General features: G+C 40.8%; 1 protein-coding gene across 10 annotated transcripts in view; it reads right to left on the bottom strand.

The window, feature by feature from the left end:
* GRIA3 (glutamate ionotropic receptor AMPA type subunit 3) overlaps positions 1 to 21,713 on the bottom strand; it is a 144,175-nt gene that overhangs the window by 106,954 nt on the left and 15,508 nt on the right. For 7 of the 10 annotated variants that reach the window (XR_008204141.1, XM_052673028.1, XM_052673027.1 and 4 more), the window contains one exon: positions 704 to 943. Coding sequence is in view for 9 of the 10 variants with exons in the window: in XM_052673028.1 (XP_052528988.1) it covers positions 704 to 943 (240 nt within the window). In the remaining variant the exon portion in view is untranslated. Of the gene's footprint in view, positions 1 to 703; positions 944 to 5,041; positions 5,104 to 17,086; positions 17,143 to 17,201; positions 17,236 to 21,713 lie in introns of those variants that run through there. The other 3 variants (XM_052673031.1, XM_052673032.1, XM_052673030.1) reach the window with 3 other exon arrangements.

Below are 21,713 nucleotides of genomic sequence, written 5' to 3'. Positions count from 1 at the left end.
TAGCCAGCAGTTGGTTTAACCATGGATACACTGACTTTAACGTATCTTCATTTTGTAAAGTGTATCTCTGGTCACTCTTGTCAGGTATCTACCTTCATCTCTAAACATCTGGGTGACACATCTAGAACATCTTTACTCTAGCAGAGCCCTAAAGCATTTTATGCATTATATTCTTAGACCGCTATTGATGCCCAGATGTTTCCAGCATGTATATTGGCATGGACTGTTTTTATCCAGCAATGGGAGAAACACATTTATGTAAAGCAATGAGGGATTTACAATGCCACACAGAGCGGAAAGTCTTGCTTAACAGTATTCTTCATATTGTTGATTTTATTTATTTTGCAAGGACTCAGAAATCCTGGCGAGTGTTGACTTTGAAGCTGTGTTGAAACCAGGTGTTCCAAATTGAATGCTTACATTATCCTCCAGGCAACGTCTTTACAAATGACAAGTGCAATGAAGATGCCCTCTTCTCATCTATCCCCTCATTTTTGTTCCTTCGAAACAAACTCTTTTTCTAGGAATTTGCAACCACTGATTCTGGTAACAGTGAGAACTATTTCAGTGAGAACTATTGGTGATCAGTGTATGGTTGGACTGGGTGATCCTGTGGGTCTTTTCCAACCTTGGTGATTCTATGATTCTATAATACTTGTGCAAATTATAAAGCAGGGAAGTCAAATCAAACAACAGTGCTTACCCCGTTCTGTGTCATAGAGGTACACAAACTTCTCCCACTTGTAATAGGTCAAGAGACTCAAGATGGCTCCTTTTAATGCTGGCCGCATTTGGATGACAAACTGCACGTCTGCATCTGTTGGGAAGCTGGGTGTGATGAAGGACGTGTGAAGGGCTCCACAAAATGACGTCAGTGTGTTCATTGACATCTGGTCATAGAATCCAAAGATGGCATAAACTCCTCTGGAAAACTGTGAGCAAACTGACAAAGAGAAACAGGGGAATTAAAAACTGAAATACAATGAATGCAAAAAAAAAAAAAAGTTGAAGTACATTTGAAGTAAGCCCACTTACTGAATCCTGAAATTATTTTGTATGATGCAGTAGACCAAATGAATTTGTGAGATATTATATACTAATTTCAGTGTAGCCGACAGAGAGATTGCATCATAGATGGCAAAGGAACCTCACAGGCTAAGTGCAAAGCTCTGGCCATAGCAAGGACTGTGATTGTGATCGGGAGATAAATGAAGAACAGTACAGCACAGAAGCACTTCTAAACCAAAACATTTCTGGACTGAGATAAGCAAGTCCCATTTGTAATGAAAAATACGCTTCCAAGAAAAATGATGACTCAACGTTAACAATTCCACTTGCCAAGAGTTGGATTTAACAACAATTTTAAAGTAGCCCCATTAACCATTTTTGCCAAAACTCTGCATATGTAACTTTTTAGAAAGCAAGGAGAATATGTTACTGGTTAGGAAGACGTGACTTCTTAAAAAAGTACAACATTGCTATTCCTGTAAGTATCATCATGAAACGTTTCCTATCATAAATGCTATTCAGAATCACCAAAGCCTGTTAAAGTAATTTCTTAAAGGATTCTCCACCATATTAGCTCATTAACCTCACAGATAACACCTTAGATAGGTACTCAGGTGTGAAAATTCAATTTTCTTCCAGAGGTGCAGGTGCAAAAATAGTAATGCCATTAAGGAATTTAAGTGTTTAAGGCACTCTAACAGGCCTTGACCAGAAGTAGATACCAGCAGCAAATAACAGCTGACGCAGGCAGAAAAGAGAACGAGACAGGAGAGGGAATGAGTACCGATATCCTAAAGAAAAGTTTGCAAAAGTTCCCAACCACAGCCAAGAAGAAATATAAAAGAAGTTACAATGCAGCAAGAATTAATTCCCAGAGGCACGACTGAGGAATTAAACACACGGTTTCAAAAGGCATTCATTAAACTATATACCAGCAGGATAGAAAGCAGAAAAGCTACCATAAAAATTATCCGCTGAAGTAACAAATAAAAGGCAGTAACTTACAGGTGAACAAAAGGGAAAAATAAAGACTATGAGACAAAGTCTGGCAGTCTCCAAATCATTTCAATGGCATATAAACTCTCTAATTCCATCATAACAGTCACTGAAGTGGGGCAAGCAGGAGCTGGGTGTCCTCAAATACACTGAGTCAGTATCTCACGGATCAGGCTTCTCTTACATATTTATTAATGGCCTAGTTTACCAGTTTTTATGTAGATTCTTACTGAGGAGAAAGCAAGAGAGCAAGTCCGTGTATTCCAGGAAATATCCCTTCTCACAATGCAAATAAAACATACCTCCAAAAGTCTCCTGATGCCAAATGCCCAGAGCATTTCAAGCGATCCCAGATTCACCTGTTCTTTCTTACCAGCTCTGAGACTCAGGAATACTTCTGAACTATGACTCCAAAGAAATCTCAGAATTATAGGAACCTGAATGAAGACTCAGCAGGGGCTCAGAAAGCTTGTGCTTATGTTAGCGTTAGCAAACGCTCTCAAGCAGCGAGTAAGCAGAGACTGAAATCAGGCTGCGGACAGCCTGTTCAAGGAACGTTTAGATGCTGTGTTAAGGGATGTGGTTTAGTGAGAACTGTTGGTGATTGGTGGATGGTTGGACTGGATGATCTTGCAGGTCAGAATCACAGAATTGTAGGGGTTGGAAGGGACCTCCAGAGATCATCGAGTCCAACCCCCTGCCAAAGCAGGTTCCCTATAGCAGGTCGCACAGGTCGGCATCCAGGCAGGTCTGGAACATCTCCAGAGAAGGAGACTCCACCACCTCCCTGGGCAGCCTGTTCCAGTGCTCCGTCACCTCACTGTAAAGAAGTTCTTGTGCACATTGGTGCAGAACTTCCTATGCTGCAGTTTCCGGCCGTTTCCCCTTGTATTGTCACCATTCACCACTGAAAAGAGTCCGTCCTTGCCATTCTGCCCCCCACACCTTAGATGCTTATAGACCTGGATCAGGTCTCTTCCAACCTTCAGGATTCTATGATTCTATGACCCTAATTAAGTCCTTCTCCAAGCACCATCCAACAGCAAAGATGGAGTTACTGATGGCAGCAGACAACCCACTGCAGCCAAGAGCCCTTTTGGATACTTGCACCTATTTTTCCTACAGAATTCTGGAGGATCATCAACAATAACTTCTAACAAAAGTATCCCCCTGCCCAGAACTATTTTCCAACTTAGATTCTGTTCACTGCAGATCTTCAAAATTTAACACTTTTAATAGGCTATCAGTAGACCAGCTTTTAATATCTTCATCTCTTAAGCTCCTCTGCTTTTTTCTTTATAGCTTATTCTTCTTGACTAGCTATTCTGCATGCACTGTAGGGTGCCAATTCAATTTTACTGGCCCATTTAAAAGCCAAATAAACCTTTGTTTTTATAAGGGGGAGATAAAAAGACCAATTATCTTGGTCCTCGATGTTCATTTTTGTTTCTGAACTGACAATTTTGTTATGGTTTTGTAGCACTGGGTCTTTTGTTTATTCTGTGACCTAATCTCTTCTACGATCAGACGAAGCTCCTGAAGACATTGATGAAGCCATGGCCATCCAAAAACCAAACACATCATTACATTCATTTTAATGACATTACTATTCTAACATCAAATTATTCTAAATCAAAGCAAAATAATAATTACTAAAAAAAGTAGCTAAACCTTAGCTTTCAGCTCATTATGCAAACTGCCTTCCATTGACATTCAGAACAATCCTCATTTTAGAGTAAGAATTCTGGTATTTTCCTTAATTAACCACCATTGATTTATATTTGTTTTTCCCCCTTCGAAAAATGCACAAGGTCAAACTCATATTCTGGCATTAAAAAACTGATTTGGATGAATCCTGATAAAATCTCACTGCCCCCAAAATGGCCTTTTTTCTTTCTTTTTTTCTGAGATGTCTTTAAGATTTGTTTTTATTTACAGTTATTGCTTCTAATACTGAGGATGTACAACCATTCACAGGACAGCACATATCCAAGTTGCTTTACCACCTCATCTGAAAGAGCTGCAAGCTCCATAAGAGGGGGACAGAGGGTTTTAAGTAGCCCCTATCCAATGGAGGACCACAATAAGCTGTAACTTCAGCATCAGGTGCAGGACAGACACAACTTTACTCAGTAGGCTTAACTCTGAATTTGTTCTCAGAGTAAGCTGAGAGTAAGAAGCCACATGCTTCAGGTTCAAAAAAGGCAGGGATGCATGGCAGAAGCCTGTGAATTCTCAAGCATGCTAAGAGAAGAGAAGGAACTTCTGGGTCATGAGACTGAATTGCTTTTTGCAAAGGAAAGAAAATGCCCAGAGCAAGACTGATCACAGTGGTGAGCACATTTGTTAAAAATGTAATAGCAAAAAGCAACAATGAACAAACAAATAACAACAAAAGCAAAAACGGCAACAAAGCACATACACAGCACCAGCAATAAAAACACAAACCTAATCAAACCCAAATAAATTAAATCTTTGCATCTCAACTGAACAGCAGCTGAACCATCCAGACACCAGTGTGACTCGGTGAACCCAACTTCTGCTGCTCCACCAGCAGGTCCAGTCACATCAGCCCCTTCACAGAAACTTGCCAAGATTAACCAGACAATCATTTCTTTCACTCTGACCCGATGAAGGCTCCAGGTCAGAATCTCAAAAGGTGCCCCATTTCACACAAGCTATAAGATGTTTAGTGTCTTTTTTATAATTTATTTTTTGCTTTCTAGCTGTGTTTAGCTGTCCTACCTTTTGTGACTGTGAGCACTCCTGACACAGCAAGATTGTACAGGCTCTGACATCCCTACTGTCTGTTGCCTGGAAGCTAAAGTCAGATATCTCCGGCACCTTTTTATTTTATTTTTTAAGTCTAATTCTCACGCTAAAAAAAAAGCCTTGAAACTTCACTAGGAACATTTGTAAGTAGGCTTGGATTTTGCTTGTTGTATAATCAAAGAATAGTAGGATGTTATAATCACAAACAAGAGAGTTAGGCAAAGTGGACAATGATAACAAAAGAGAATAAATAGAAGGCTTATACCCCTATCCTGAGCTCACCCATAAAACACCAGTAGAGGTGACCTCCAGAAGAGATCCTTCCCCACTGGTAGCCAGCTCTTAAATAGGTCTAGGAATTGCCTTCACCTGTGCTCCTCTGGCTGACTCTGGCTCGCCTCAGGTGATCAATCAGAGGTTCAGGCCGTGACTCAGCAGCTCCGATACACTTGTTCAAAGAAAAGACAAATAAATCCCAAACAAAAAGTACGTGGGTGGCTGGGATTACAGCACCTGAGACACTTTTCCCTCTCCATGACTATCTGTATGGACAAATCATTTCCACTTTATTCACACCAGTATCTTGTAAGACGGTCTGAAAAAACAAACTCATATCACAAGAGTACTGTAAAGTCTGTTTTATTGATAATTATATCCTTCTGTGGGCTGAAACTCTCCATAGGAGTACAGTGACAACCAATACTGCTGTATGTTGCTCACTTTGGTTCCCCAGTTTTGTGTTCTGCATTTCTTTCAGCTGTGAAATAATTTTATTCCCTCCACTTTCCTCTGCCAATTGTCTTGGACTCTGCACAATTCTCATTGTCAAACTCTGCCAATGGACTAAGGGCTCTACTTTCACATGCAATAACACACAACCTATTGCAGACTACTCGCTACTTTCTATTTAAAGTCTCCCTGCTATGACTTCCTTGCTGCAACAATACAAGGGTTATCATTAACTCCACTTCTTACAGTAAGCATACCGGCTCTTAGAGAGACTGACAATGTCTCTACTTCTTTCTTTCCCTTTCATTTCAATACACGGAATGAACAGGCAGTCTCTCTCTACTTGCAGCCCTGAGGAAATGAGCACAGGAGTGCCCATGAATGCAGAAGGAGCTACTTTGGGGATGCTCCAGGCAATATGATCTGAGCATTTCATTTGAAGACAAACTCACTGTATTTAAAATGATCATTTAAATGAAATGAAATTATCTACTACTAATAAAACTAGTTTTCACATTAAGGCACTGAATTCTGTCAAGAAAAGATTTCATTGTGCTGTTATAAATTCAGCTGAAGAAAAGAAGCATTTCTGAAAACAATTTCTGAGATAGTTAATAGCAATTATTCATGGAGATGGGGGTGAAGCAAGGAAGTTACAGCTTGAAATTGGATCCAAATCCTCCTGAGACCTTGGCCATCATATCTGATAAAAAACATGCCTTTACAAATATAAAAAATGTCCCCCAAATGAAAAGAAACCTCACAGCAGAAAACAAAATAAAATAATGATCTACTGTTGGTACTTCATTCGTGGAATCAAACAGTTTTCTCAGTGATTCAATTCAAGTATGTTTTATCTCATTCTCAGAAAATACTACTCCACTTGCTATGTTCTATCTAGTGCCCTCTTCATACATAGACTCTTCCCTCACTTTGCATTTCTTTTTAGAAGAGCCAATAAGATAAAAACATGTTTTTATTCCACTAGGAGGAGAAGAGCACTTTTGCAAATGACAGGCATAAGAAATATTCAATTCCTATTTTACAGGCCCATTAACGAAAAGCAATCCAAAATGAATGACCAGATCCAAGCACACCCAAAAGCATTCTCTGAAGATCCCACTCTAGATCACTTCTGTCACCCTATCACAACTCCATCAGACGCTACTAAACGACAGTTTTCATTTATTTTCTACTTTCCAGATCACTTTGATCACAACCACAGCTCCTGGGTGCGGGGTGCTCTACAAACGCGTTACCACAACCTTGATTTCTTTCAGTGTTCCCAATTATTTATGACCTACATGACTCCACTCATTAAATTTTATGCATTTTGGCCTCTGTTTATCCTCCTATAGTCAAATAAAACCCTAACAATGTACGTGAATTTGCCGCTTGCTGGATCTCCTCTTCACACTGATTGAAACATTCATATGAATTTTATGAGCGTATGAAAAATGCCAGCTTGCAACAATAAAAATAGGCCACTTAGGCTATGGCAGTGCTAGTAGGAGCACTAACAGCACTGAACTACAGGCACACCACAGTGCCAAGGGGTGCCAGCCGAGATCTGCAGTGACTGCTCTTTTAAGAAGGTCAGAGCCTTTTGGACAGAAAGGCTGAGAGGCCCAGCTTCAGAAAGCACTCTGAAAAGACAAGTTCACTCATGCCTGAAAGACTTTGTCCATTAGCATAAATTTACTTAGGTAAAATTACTTAGACACCTCCGCCCACAAACTGCCAGTTCAACACATACGCAAATAAAAGCTTCAGTAATTAAAAAAATAAGCTAACATAATTAAAATGTCAGTAACAAAGGCATCCTTGAGCACCACGTTGTAAGACAGACAGAAAATCAGGCTAAACGCCACCTATATCATCCTGAGAAAGATGTACTTAGCTCTCTAACCATAGTCTTCTTATCAGAGAATACATACAGGTGACCTGAGTGATGTGGAATACACTGTGTAACTTGCTGCTACATCTGTCTGCTTACTGATCAGTCCTGAGCTGCTTTCAAAGCTAAGATGAAGATGATAGAGTCTGAAAAGAGAGTTCTCTCTCTTTTCATAAACTTGATGAAACTCAAGCACAAAATGAATATTTTGTCTTGCATACATACCAAACTATCATAAATGTTTCTATTTTCTTGAAGAAAACATGATATTCAGAATCCCTACATTTGCAACACGTTTCTGACGTGTTAGTAACCCAGTAAGGAACCCAGGAGTCAGCCACTCTGAGTCCATGAAGAGTGTCAGCCCCTTATCAGTAAATCCTAATTCCAAAACCATTTTGTTTAACCAGGATCACTACCATACACTGATCTTTTAAAACTCCCAGGATCCAGAGAGCCATGAGAACACTTCTTTTGAAAGACTATTAAATAGATTATCACGGCTCAGTTTGAAGGATAATCTACTGGAATTTGAGGAAACCAAAATAGGTGGTTTAAAGCTTAACATGGATTAAACGTGAGAGAAGATTCAGACATGCCATACAAATCAACCAGTATTTGAAGACTGATTTTTAAAAAAGTATTAAGTTTTTGAGGACTGTACTTCAGTATGTGCTAATCAGAACACTACATTATCTTCCTTGCTCCTTTACAAGATAAAGTCAAGCTTTCAGATCAGGCACTGCAAAACTACATCCAGGTGTTCTGTTTTTAAAGCTATCCATGCAACGGATGATGTTCTCCCACTAACAGTCCAACTTCTGTCCCAGACACACCACCTCCAAAAGCTGTTCACAATGCAAACTTCCCTTTAGTTTTCAGGGGGAAGACATCAAATGCATACCATGCTGTTTGACATAAAAGGCTTTTAGAAATGCTTTGTAACACTACTGCAAAATCCAGATTTAAATCATGTGCATTTGTCTCATGAGCTTACGACCTTTGCTGGTCTTGACACCAAAAAAAGGCATTCAGAGGAGGAGCAGCAAGGTTTCTCTTCTCAGTGTTGGAGAGAAATGGAAAGGAACTGATATCTGCCATACCTTATCTGGTATGACTTTCATACAAGCAGCATTTGATGAAGAGATGTTTCTGCTCATTTTCTCAGGAGAATCCTGCCTTGCCAACAACAGCATCATGCACAACGCCAAGGCTCAGCTCCTGACAGCCCCTTGTTCCTGGATGCTGAGAGTTCAGGCACTGGCCTCCGGCACAAGTTCTGGGCTCACTGTTCACTGAGTTCTTCCCTCGGTCTATCAGTCTATCACACATGCACCCACACACTGTTCTCCCCAAAGTGTGTGAGATAAGCCAACACTTGTGGAAAGGAGTCAGAGGACCTGGCAAAGTTTTCCCCGGGGGAGATTAAATATCTCAACAGCAAACAACGATCACTTGTGTCCTTCACGTCTTAGACTCCACCTCATGCTTCACGCTAAGTCCCTGCAGACACAGCATGCATGCAATGCCAGTGTCACATATGCTTGAGTTAAATGCCTGATTTCCAATTGTTTTACCATTCGAAATGCTTCTTATTTCACTCTAGTCTGTTATGCTAGCATCATTACTTTGGATTATAACTATTTTCCTTATTCTCCAAAGTGATTTTTCTAAAAACATTGGTAAGAGGTAAAATATTAAAAAAAATTTTGTTGTTTCAAAAGTCATGTAGTTACAAAACAAAGATATGTAGCAGCAGTTTACATAGAAGTAGCCAAAGCATTTTTACCCATATGCATGTCCAGGTAAACAGTAACATTGAACAGTTTGACATAAAATCATAAACCTTCCTATTGTTCTATTCAAAGTAACAACAGTTACATCAAGCCCAGGACATCAAGCACACTGCTTTGAAACAAGAAAAGCATTTTTGATGTGAATTTCACAAAATCTTGTTGACCAAGGAATATCCAAGTAACTATCATTGTCATTTTCAGACATTATCTATTGACATTATATTACATATTCTTTATATATATATATATTATATTCAGACATTATATATTGTACCTCCCATCAATACCTTAAGAAACTGGAAGGATATGAAAGAAAAAAAAATTACCCATCAGGAGCATTTTTCAGACTCAGATTGTTACGCAGAACATTAGGCTGAATATCCCAAAATGTAAAAGATTAAAGGCAATCAGACCTGCAGGTCAGTGGCCGACTAGCTAAAGAACACCCATACTCTAAACAGATTTCTCAGCCATTTCATTGGAACATCCTGGTACAGAAGAAGTAGAAAGATGAGGGCATATTATGAAGTGTATGCTTGTTCAGCAGATCCTTTATTTCAGAAGTTGACTTCATTCTGGGCCGCTGTGGTGAAAAGCAATAAATCAAAACAAGATTCTGGCAGCACGATGAAAGATGAGCTGAGTCTGCTGAGGTGGTGCCATTTATAGGCCTGTGGGGATCTATTACCAAGTGTGAGACAGGAGAGGCAAAATGGTAAACACACCTGGAAACACTGACGTGGGGAAAATTCCCCACAAGGTAAGGCCAGGGATAAGGCTGCCAAGGAGAAAGAGGATGTGATCACAAGTACGGCAGCTGTGCAAGCAGCCTCCAGCTCCCAGTTGGCTCTGTGTATGCCCAGTGCCATACTGGCCAACATACAGCCTGGCTTACCCAAGGCAACAGACCCTAACACTTTCCTGGAGGCTCTGCAACAGGACTCCAGCAAGGACTGTCACAGTGGGTGCCTCCTGGTTCAGAGGGCTAGATGTCACATTTCCATATCTCCTCCCTGTGTTTATTCAGGCTTCATGGGGCTGAGCAATTCTCACCACTCCTTGTGCCATGCTGTTGTCAGATTACCAACCTGAGAGACGTGCCATCAGCTAATGCAGTCAAGAGGAAAGAGCAATGAAACTTGGCTTCTGCAGCCAGGGAAATGATATGATCCAAAGATGCTCCTCAGAGAGCAGCCCAAGTCCAAAGTACCACTGCAGGAGAAGATCCCAAGAACCTCACTGGGAGGTGGATGAGCACCAAGAGGCCCATTCAGCACACTGAAAGACCATACTATGGGACTGCAGAAGCTAAATCTCAACTTCCTCTGTAAAGACACCACCTCCCTCTCCCCACATTTAGTTTGGTAGCATTTCTATCTGCCTTGCTGCCTGAAGAGTCCTTGTTACCGATCTCCTGGACCATCATGATCACAGCTGACAATAATTCACAGCCCAGTTCCCTCAGCTAACTCAGTGCCTTATTTACAGGAAACAACAAGAATAATATTCCGTATAAATTATGCATAATCACTATTTATCATGCTGGGTTAATTGGCACATAACGAAAGAGTTGTCTGGTGCACAACTGAGTAATGTGAAAGCCAAAAATGATGGAAACGTTACAGCAAAGGCCTGGTTGTGAAAACACTGCCACACATTAACTCTTAGCTGATCTCTGCCCTTCCAGAGGAGGAGGGGCAGACTGAGTCTGAAATGATTTGATAATCTCAGAGGGCTTGGACAGATTGTTGAAGCTGCAAATACTGAATCCAGCTCTGCTGTCAGCCAGCGGTGAGGAAAAACCATAACCTGGTGCAATTCCATTGTTTTTCTGGGCTCCATGAAACCCCACCACACTCGAAAGCAGAGAACAACCTGGTCCATCATCAGGGGCAGCGTGAGGTCATGGCCAGTGAGTGTGTGATGGTGACAGCCTTTCTGTAGAATCACAGAATCATTTGAGTTGGAAGAGACCTTTGAAAGCCAGCTAGTCCACCTCCCTGCACTGAACAGGGACACCACAGCTCCATCAGGTGTCCAGCCTGACCTTGGGTGTCTCCAGAGAAGGAGCACCACCAACCTATGCCAGCACCTCATTACCCTTATTACCCCTTTCTCCCATCTCTCCATCTCCAGCTTTATCACAGAGGTAACAGAAAATGACATGACTTCCATAACTTCAAGTGTCGTGTGTTAGAAGTTCTTTTACTCACAACCACCATCTAGACCAGAGAACACTGCTATGATCTCATCACATTCGTTTCCACAAATACAAATGAATGCAGAACTGCAGATTTTAATTCTGGATTATGTTATCTCCGTTACAGCTCCTCTATATGGAAAATATAGTCAATAAATAGCTTTCTCCTGGAAATACTCAGACATTTATCAAGTCTATCAAGCTACTCACATTGTTTTCATCTGATGAACATCAGTGGGGTATAAGGCTGCTTTGCATTCACATCTTCCTGATCAGGAGGTTCCTATGCCTGAATTATTGATGTATATTGTAAAGCCTAAAGTGACTCAAGGAGCAGTTTTATGTGCTAAAGCATCTCCATTGTGTTGGGGCCTTTTTTTTTTTTTTTTTTTTCCCCCCTTTTCACTTTATTGCAAGCAGCAACCTGGCAAATCTTCTGATTGAAAAACTGTATGTGCTGTGCATTTGCTGTTGCAGATGTATGGTTAACCATCTTGATCACTGCAAACTTCTGTTTTTACATCCCGAGCTGGTACATGACTGGATTAATCACGCATTCTGTGCTTCAAACACAGGCCTGCTTCTCTACAATATTTCTTTGTAAATAAAATATGTATATGTAAATATGCAAATAAAATACATATTCAAGCAACTCTGTTGCTATTGAAATAAGTATTTTTTCAACCTACTCTTTAATTTATGAGAGCTGCTCCAAAAGCAATGCCTCCTATTCGGTGATGTTGGCCCACCGCAGCAGAGGTGGATGTTGGTGGCATGGCAGTAAAGGCTGACCCTTCCCACAAATACGCCGTTCAATTTTGTGCCCGTGTGACAGATGGAAGCAGAGGGGCAGTCTGACAGAATGGCCTTTGATATGGAAGCATGTACGGAGACAAGGAGTGTCACTGACTTCCTCCACGTGGAAATAATGGGACCCACTGACATCCATGGACGCTTGCTGAATGTCGATGGAAGCCAAACAATGGATATGAGCATTGCAGAGCTGGATGGTGCATTTCAGCTGTGGTGACCACAGCAGTGGGACACCTCTGCTGCTGCAGATTACTATTACGAGTGTGGTATGCAGGCTCTGCTCATTGCTGGCAAAAATGCACATCTGATGGTGGTGATTACGTTCTGTAGCAGACAATTTGCTCTATCAAACAGTCACTGTATACTTTCTATGTGTTGTAGTTTCCATGAAAATAAATAGGAGGCATTACTTTCAGAGCAACCTATGTGTATCAGGTCTATTTTCCAACTTATTCCCTGGCCCTCTTGGTTCACAGAGGTGCTCCACTCCCAGAGACGAATTAGTGACCTTAGTCCAAATTCCTCTGTAATTGCAGCATTTATCTGAAATGCCTAAAAATACTCCTCTGGCTTTTCACAACGATCCCTAAATATTTTAATACACCAACAAATTCCTGTTATTCCACAAAAACATTTTGTAACCCCAGGAAGGAGAGGAAAACCAAGGAAAGTCCAAAACAAGGGAATCACGATGTTCTTCAAGTCTTTCCTGGATGTGGGAACAAAACCTCTGACCCTTACGGCAGAAAACAAGTCTGAATTTCAAAAGAGCAGTGTGGTGTGGCTCCCTCCCTCACAAAGCTGCAGCCAATACCATCTAGCAATGGCCCATCAGGGTGCACTGCTCAGATGAGTCTCACCAGTGCCTCAAATGCAACTGCGCAGACACAGATCAGTGCCACGCTTTGGGGAACAGCCAGACAGTAGCAGTGTGTACCTCTAAGACAGCAGACCCTGTAGCAAATATATCGGCACCAAACAGCAAACTAGAGCAGTATGGATGATAGCTGTCCATAAATTTCCTTGTGTTAAGAAAAGTTCTGGCAGGGCTGTCCGGATGCTGATGCTGGAACTATACCATGAACTCCATGAAAATGTATCCATGTCCTGCCAAATATAAATGTATTGGTTTAATTAACAATATCTTGAAGACTAATAATATACATAATGACACCCAGTTTTAACTTGCAAATGAACGTCAATTTTAGTTTAAATTTAGAATAAATATTTTTCTTTCATTTAAACTATTACAATTGTCATCAAGAAAAGCACTTGTGTCATGCAGCAAAAATTAACTCATCACAAACTCGGGCCCTAAAACAAGAGAGCTCCTTCTTTAAGCCACCCCACACACATATACCTTATGTAATTCTATACTCCTTATCAAAACTGCAGGCAATAGAAAGCACTGAGAGAATGTGCCTTTGTGTTTGCTTAAACCAGTATGTTGTACGGAGGCACTGAATTTTTGCAATCTGTGTTCAAGTAGATTCACCAACAGCGTCAATTCTTTCATAGCAGCCCATACACAGATTACTTTTGGACTTGAAAAATGTTGTAGGCCTTAGAATTGATTTCTTTGCTGAACTTAGGTAGTATGGCTTCTTAGATAGACTAATGGAGTGAGTGAAGTATCTCTCCAGACTACAATAGAAGGCACAAGGGATCTCATTTTCCAAGAAATGTCACTAAGAGGCACAGAAGACTTCTCTGTACTCTGATAGTGTCTGTATATTTATAATTTACACGAGCCAGACCAGGCCCTCCTTCCCACTGGCAATGTTATCAGCAAGACAATACTTTCCTCTAACAAAAATAGTATAGAAACTTTGCATGAGAAAAAGGAATTTGATAACAGAAGAACTTTCTCGTAATAATTTAATAAACTGAAGACAGAAAGATTTAAAACCTCTGGTAGTGCTGAATAAAAAGGACTGATATATTCCTCAGCTTCTCCAAGCTTCCCAGAAAAGCCCAGACAATGTTTTTTAGCTCCTGCTCTGCAGATCAACTATAATAGAAAAACAGGCATTCATGTTCCTCTCTTATGTCATTCTTCGCCTATGGGGCTAAATTCTCTGCTGAATCTTCCATAACTGTGAAACATTCACATATTTCACATTTGTTTCTAATCTTTCTTATTATAGTAATATATTTGTAACTTCCTTTCTGGTTAGGAGAATGGTTCTGCATCCTGAAATTACTATCTGGACATATAGCAAGCTTACAGTTTTCTACAGAACTAAGAAAAGTTTGCAAAATCCCACCAGAAAGACAAACAAGGTTCGTCTGTCACTGGTTGTAGTTAAGCACACTGTCGGCCCAGTATTTCAAAAGTCTTGAGACCTCCTGAACCTAAATCAAACCAAGCAAATGCTGAGTTCCACAAATGGAAAATTCCTATGTGTTTTGCAACAATCAAAATCATTAAAAAACAAAACAAAACACCAAAAAACCCAACAACTCCCAAAAATCCACATTAAAAATCCAACCAACCAACCAACAGGTTACTACAGACATGGGACTGAGGGACATGGATTAGTGGGGAAATACTGGACTGAATGATCTTGGAGGTCTTTTACAACTCTGGTGATTCTCAGAGAGCTGAACTCTGCTTGGTTCAGCAGCTCAGAGCAACTAGTCTAATCCAAAGTCTAAATCCTAAAGCTGTTTTACAAAGAAAAGTAACCAGGTTTTGAGTTACTGGACTGCAACTGTTTATGACTCCAGTAGTACATTCGTGTTGCCCTAGCTTCTTTTCCTCACTCTCCTTAATGCACTTGCTCCATCCTTGACTGGTTATAAGGTCAGTTGTTAAAAATCACTTTTAAAGTAGTTTCAGGCCTTGCGTTCTGTGCAGATCCCTCAAGAATTTTTAGGGATTTAACAGCATGTTTTTACGCACAGCTCTTCCCCTTTTCCTTGCTACCTTATAAAGATTGAAAGCTAAAAAGTGATTGAAGTAACACTGAGATACAATCCTGCAACGAGTCTGAATTTGCTCCTACATGTGCAAATAAATTAGGAAAAAGAAGAAGAAGATTGTGCCCTAGCAAGGAGCACTTGAACAAAGCCCATGTCTTAGACAGAAGCAGAGTGTATCTAACACTCAAGGTGCTGGATCCTTTTGCAAGCTGTGGCTGCTCTGCATGCACTTGGTCCTCTCCTTTCCCCCTCCCAGCCCCCAAACCCAAACTATTCACAAATAAGAAGTATCCTATTACCACCAAATTACCTATGCATAGATACGTATTGTGGAGTGTATTGATTGGGAATAAGGAGAAACTAACATAGAAGCGTTTCTCTTCCCAAGAGGACCGTTAGAGCAAATGTAAATAATAGAGTATCTGGTATTCCATGATTGTCTTAACATTTTCTTCAGTAAATAGAAGTGACAGATAAAGCAAACAAGTGAAACTAATCATGCTGGATGGAGCTGTAGTCTTCTGACAAGATGTATTTTGATGTTTGTTTCCAAAACTCTGGTACCTAAAGAGTCCATTCAAACTTCCCATTTGAGGGAAAGTCTAAAGCATAGTCACTTAATTAGATGCAACGATGTGGGAAATGCAAGATAATTAAGTTCTCCTCCTAAAAGATTTATTTCTGAAGGTCAGGTTTGGGTTATTTGAGGAGAGCGAGCGAGAAGCTTGTCCCACCCCATAAAGCTTAACTCATCTTTATGGGACTCTTCTCACATGCCAAGCAATTGCACTGTTGTGTAGCTGATTAAGAAATTACTGATTACCATAATATTACACCATGATAGCATTGTACATAGAATTTAAAATTTTTTACCCTCAATACAAGCTGACATTGTCTGCACAAAACAGAAATATGTCTTTCATTCACACCATTCGCTGTGAACAAGAAAAGGAAAAAGAAAAAAGGAAAAAATCAAGTTTTAAAAAAAAACAAGGAAAATCATTCACAAGAGGAAACGTGACTAGGAAGACAGGATTTGTTCTTTAAACTGCATAGTCAAAGTTTGTTTGTTTGAAAAGTTAAATTGTTGCCTAAGCTTAGAAAATGAAAAGAAAAAAAAAGAAGATACTTGAATAGATGACCCTGGAAAGACTGGGCGAAGAACTTGTGTTTGTGATCATCTGTTATACCAGTGCCTCTCAAAAACACACTGCACATCAGCTCTCACAGGGGGTGCTGCTGCTAACGAAGATCAAAGGACAAGCCTGAATCAGAGTATCCAACCAATTCATCCAACCAACCAATTTATACAGGTGAACTGTTGTGTTTAAGGAGTGCACAGAATATTTAAGAATACCATGCATGAAGACTTTCAGCTACACATATCACCCCCTCAAATGGCCTCTCCCTGTCTCCTCCTCTCCCTTGGTTTTCTTAAGAGTGCAAATAACCATCACATATAAATTTAACTATTATAAACGACCTGGTATTTTAAAAATAGGTTATTGGCAGCAGCACAGCTAATAGGAGAAAGAATTACGTTGATTGGGGTCTGTAGGAGCGCAGTCATGAGTCTTGATTCTCTGTATTATCACACACACGCTTAACTCTACCAAGGCAATTCTGCTCAGTTTTCATGGGAATATTCAATATGTGAAGTTAGTAATTTTTGTGCCTGTGGGCATGCGTCCTGGGGTACCAGGCAGTGCAGGACAAAAATCAGTCATACTGCAGCTCCAGAAAGGAAAAACAATGCTTAGGCAATTTCTTAAAATTTCCAAGAAAATTTTTCTTTACACTGAAATAAACATCAGAAAACATCAGAGCTTTCCATAATTAAGAAAAGAGAGAGGAAGAGAGAAAGGAAAGACTCACCACTACTTTTTTTCCCCCTCAGACTGTCCTTTCTGCCAAGGAAACTAGAAAGGCAAAGCAGGTGAGAACACATACCTAGCAAAGATGCCTGCTTCTTAACTTCCAAGTTAGCTCTTTACACAACTTGATACAGCCACTGCATAGTCAAACTTGAATGCATACTTTAATTAGAGATAAGAGGAGCACCTACTGTTTGCATTTACAGTCTGTCTGGTTCATGAGCAGCAGGAGCAAGTTCAAGCCATCACAACTATTCAGCTTGTGCCACTCTGATGCTTAATTTCAGCAGGGGAGGCTTCCATAACAATTAAGCAGAATCATTCACAGCTGAAGACGCCCCTAAATTTTGGCAAGTGATGCAGCACTGCTTTACCTCTGCTACTGTACCTCATTCACAGCTGCAGCACACACATGTTATCAGAAGAATCCTCCCCTCACGCTTCATGCTGATGGCAAGCAGTTGTGGCGGCTATTCTCCATGAAAGCACAGGACACCTGTTCTGCTAACTCATCAAGTTTTAGGGAGGATGAGCACGTAAATATCCCATCTCCTAACACTCAACTGAAGTTTTAGAGAAATTTAATGAATTTTCAAAAACAAGTCACCATCACTTAGAGTGTTTGTATTACACAGATTCACTGTGGAGACAAAGGACGAGGAGAAGTATGAAGCAGAAAGAAACAGACGGATCTTGCAAGGATCTGAAGCAGCAGTGACAAGAGCTGATCAAATGATGTTTTTTCATTGTAACAAGTGTATTTCATGTGACTGAAGAAAACTCTCATACTGTGAATAAAAAGGAAGTAGGAGCAAAAGAGATTGACCTTCCTGCTCAGGAAATTGGTAGTTTATACCGCAGAAAACAGAAATTAAGATTAAAAAATTATCAAATTGAAAACTACCGTAGGCCACACAAGGTGAGGAAGGATAAGATCCTTTGGAAACTGAGCAACACATGAATTAGTACAGATTTCTACCCATTATATTGCCAGAAAGAACAAAGTGCTCAATACCATTTCAAGAATCACGGCGATATAAATCTGCTTCCATCCACTTAAATCACACATACCAAGTCAAGCTGCTCCAGCTGTGAATTCAGATTTACATTTTTTATGAATACTTAAATATAGTCATTTAATAAATTTGCTGCAATTTCAAGTATATGTTAAAGACACAGATGAAGGGAGCCTACAGTTACACCTGTCACCACACCACGTGCACCATTCAGATTATGTTCAGTGGACCCATTAATACAGACAGAAATGGGGAAGGTCTACTCACAGATCCACCTAGCTAAACTGGGGCAACTACAGGAGACACTGGGGTTATTTCAGATATAATCAAGTCAACATCATTAAAGCAAATGAACAAAAATGCTCTGAGCACTTTAATCTATTTTGGATCACTCATTACTACTGAGTAAAAGAATGGAAATTTTACAGCACTTAAAAATCTAATCTTTATTTAACGATCAGAGTTTTTCAAAATAAGAATCATTAAAAATACGGCAATGCCATTGATGAAAGGCCACATCCCATAAAATGAGACTGAGGATTTTCTTTCAACGTTCAGGGTTAGTTTAGCACCGAGCTGGAACAACAGATTGTGCCAGCGAGGGGACAGAAGCTGCTCTGAGGGGACAGCTGCTGAGCTCCTCCAGTGAATCCCACAGCAAAAGAAGGTGATGGAGCACCCAGGCAATCGGGATACACACCATTAACCAAGTGGCAGAATGAAGGATGGAAAACTTTGGAGGGTAAGTGTAGATGAACACAATCAATGCATCACTTTTTTTTTTTTTTAATAAAAAAAATGAGAGAGACAGAACTTTTTGTGAAGGAAGAACTACAGACTGGGTTTGCACATGGTTTTCTTTGATTCCAAACCAAAACCACGGCAATTGAGAAGCCTGAAATGGCCTTTTGAGTCTGCGTTCTTCAATCAGTTAAAATAAAAATGTCTCTGTCCCTGAGGACATGGTTTAGATTGTTTACACCTGTTAGCAGCCTCCTGAGTTTCACTGTCAGCTCATTTCAATGTAAGGTCATTAACTGGTTGTTTCTAATGCAGCTATCATATGAAGACTGCTCCATAAATAATGCCTCCTATTTTATGATGTAGGCCCACAACATCAGAGGCAGATGCTGGTGGTATGGCAGCAGAGACTGAACCACTGTCTCATTACATTGCGTGGCCGTGTGACAGATGGCAGCAGAGGGGCACTCTGACAGAAAGGCATCTGACATGGGAGTACATATGGAGCAAAGGGGTGGAACTGAATTCCTCCATGCAGCAAAAACTGCACTCACTGACATTTATCGACACTTGCTGAACATTTCTGAAGATCAAACAGTGGATGCTGAGCACACTGAAGCGGTGGATGGTATATTTCAGCAGTGGCAACAGTGATGTGAAAGTCAAGCCACATTCTTGATGACCTTGCACAGTTATCATACTACAAAATGAAGAGCATCTTGATCCAGGTCCTCCATGTGAATCAGCAGATTACGATCAGGGTGCTGTGTACGGAGCTGAATACCAGTTCTAATACACTGGAAATGATGGTGACAACATGGAATACTGCAAAATGGTGGGTCTCACAGATGCTCACTCAAGAACAGAAAGAACACCGTATGCAAGTTTGTCAGGACCCCTTGAATCAAAATGAAGTTAAAGGTGGCAGTTTCCTGAGTCACATCATTACCAGTGATGAGACAGTACAATCACTACAAGCTTGTGTCAAAATGCCAGTCCATGGAGTGGGGACATGTGAATTCACCATCAAAGAAAATGTTCAAGATACAGCCCCTCAGTGGGTAAAGTGATGTTGGGATAAGAAGTGGGTGATTCTTCTAGACTTCCAAGAAACCAGACAAACCATCACATCAGTTCTGGCCATTAGACCGTGATGCTGATCATGCTGATGGCTCAAATTTCCAGAGCCATGCCAGAGAAGAAGACAATCTTTCTCTTCTCAACCAAGATAGACAGAGCATCACTGTCTATCTTGGCTGGACTATCCTGCCACATCCACCATTTAGTACAGATTTGGTGTCTTCTGACTTCCACCTTTTTGGGCCAATGAAAGATGGAGTGCATGGGCAACATTTTCCTAGCAACGATGCCATCACAGCAGCTGTGAATCTGGCACAGTATGCATCTTTACAACCACAGTATGCAGACTCTTGTTCATCAGTGGCAAAAATGCATGGCTCACTGTGGTGACTATGTTGAAAACTAGATGCTTGAAGACGAAAATTTGATCAATGAAATAGTGTTGTTGTGCTCTTTGCATCTCTTGTAGTTTGCATGGAAATAAATAGGAGGCATTACTTTCAGAGTGAACTATGTAATAATCCTCAATTTCTGTTACTCCATTTTCTTTTTCTTTAAATAACTTTTAATATTCATGAAAGTATTAAGGAAAGCCTATGCATATGTAGTCGCTGAGGATGTGTAATTCAGTGCACCATTTCATAACCCAGCTGTCAAGAGAAACAACATTTTTATAATACATGTATTGTATGCGTGCCAGTACGAGATGAATAGTCCTGTAACCATAATCAATACCGTTCATCCAAACAACTGGCAGTGGCATTTCAGACAACTGGCAATCTCATCAGTTACACTGGGCTGCCCAAAAATAAACATCTTGAGATGGATGAATGATCTCAGAGGCTATCTATAAATATTACTAATCTCAGCTGTTTGTTTTAGGGGGTTCATCACCGGGATCTGCACAAGTCTCTCATCAGTGCAAAAGGCACGGCAGGCTTCAAGAAACTAAAGGAACACTGAAGAGTTTGAATGTCGTTCTTTTCATTCACCCACTCACTGCATTTATATGCTGATCCCACTGAAAGCACCAGCACCCCTCTGGTGCTTTGGCAGCCCCAGCTCTGCAGGGAGCTTGCATGGTCTGGAGGATTTGTAGCATATCAAAGCCAAACCGGATTGAAAGGAAGCTCCCACTCCCTGTGTAAGCCTACCCTGGGGTAACCAGTGTCAGTTCTGAGGAAACCCGAGCAACTTTAGGATTTTAACTACTTCAGTGCTAAACCTGCCTCCTACCCACACAGGTTCTGAGAACGAAATAAGCCAAGCAGCTCAGTGGGAATGAGATTGAAGCACGAGGTGAGCCCAGGCAGAGGGAACAGAAAGCACCATTCACAGACCAATTTGTGTCCCTGGGAAGTGAAATAGCTCTTTTTTAAAAATTATGCTCTATCTGCTTCTATCTATTAAGGTAAGTCAGGCACAAAGAAGAGGAAAAGGAATAAAGGCAGCTGACTAAAGGGGAAAAGCACACCTCTGCCAGAGCAGACCCCACATAACACTTTCAGATTTGTGAAATGTAGAGAGGTCCAGCTGCTGGAGGTTGGATGCTGTGGCACTGCTGCTGTCCCACTGACACACTGCAGAGCAGAACCCGGGGATGGGGCTCTGAATGCAGCCTGAGGGAAAATCTCCTAACCTGGGGAATGATTTGGGGGTTTTTGACCCCATTTTAGCTGTTAGGATTCACAGTATCCCTGGTGCGTGCTCCAGAGGAAACACAGGAATGGTCAGTTCACTCACACAGCTAGGGGATGGCACTTGTCTGCTTCCAGGCAGGATTTGTGCTGCCACGAGACATCACTGCAGAGAGCTCAATACACCATGGACTGCAGCAAATTCTTCCTTGCAGATACCAGGAATGGG

Source organism: Tympanuchus pallidicinctus, unplaced genomic scaffold, assembly GCF_026119805.1.
Source record: "Tympanuchus pallidicinctus isolate F22 unplaced genomic scaffold, pur_lepc_1.0 scaffold13, whole genome shotgun sequence".
In the NCBI taxonomy this organism is placed as follows: Eukaryota; Metazoa; Chordata; class Aves; order Galliformes; family Phasianidae; genus Tympanuchus; species Tympanuchus pallidicinctus.
The sequence above is the reverse complement of the archived record's forward strand: the minus strand, read 5'-3'. Positions and strand labels throughout refer to the sequence as shown.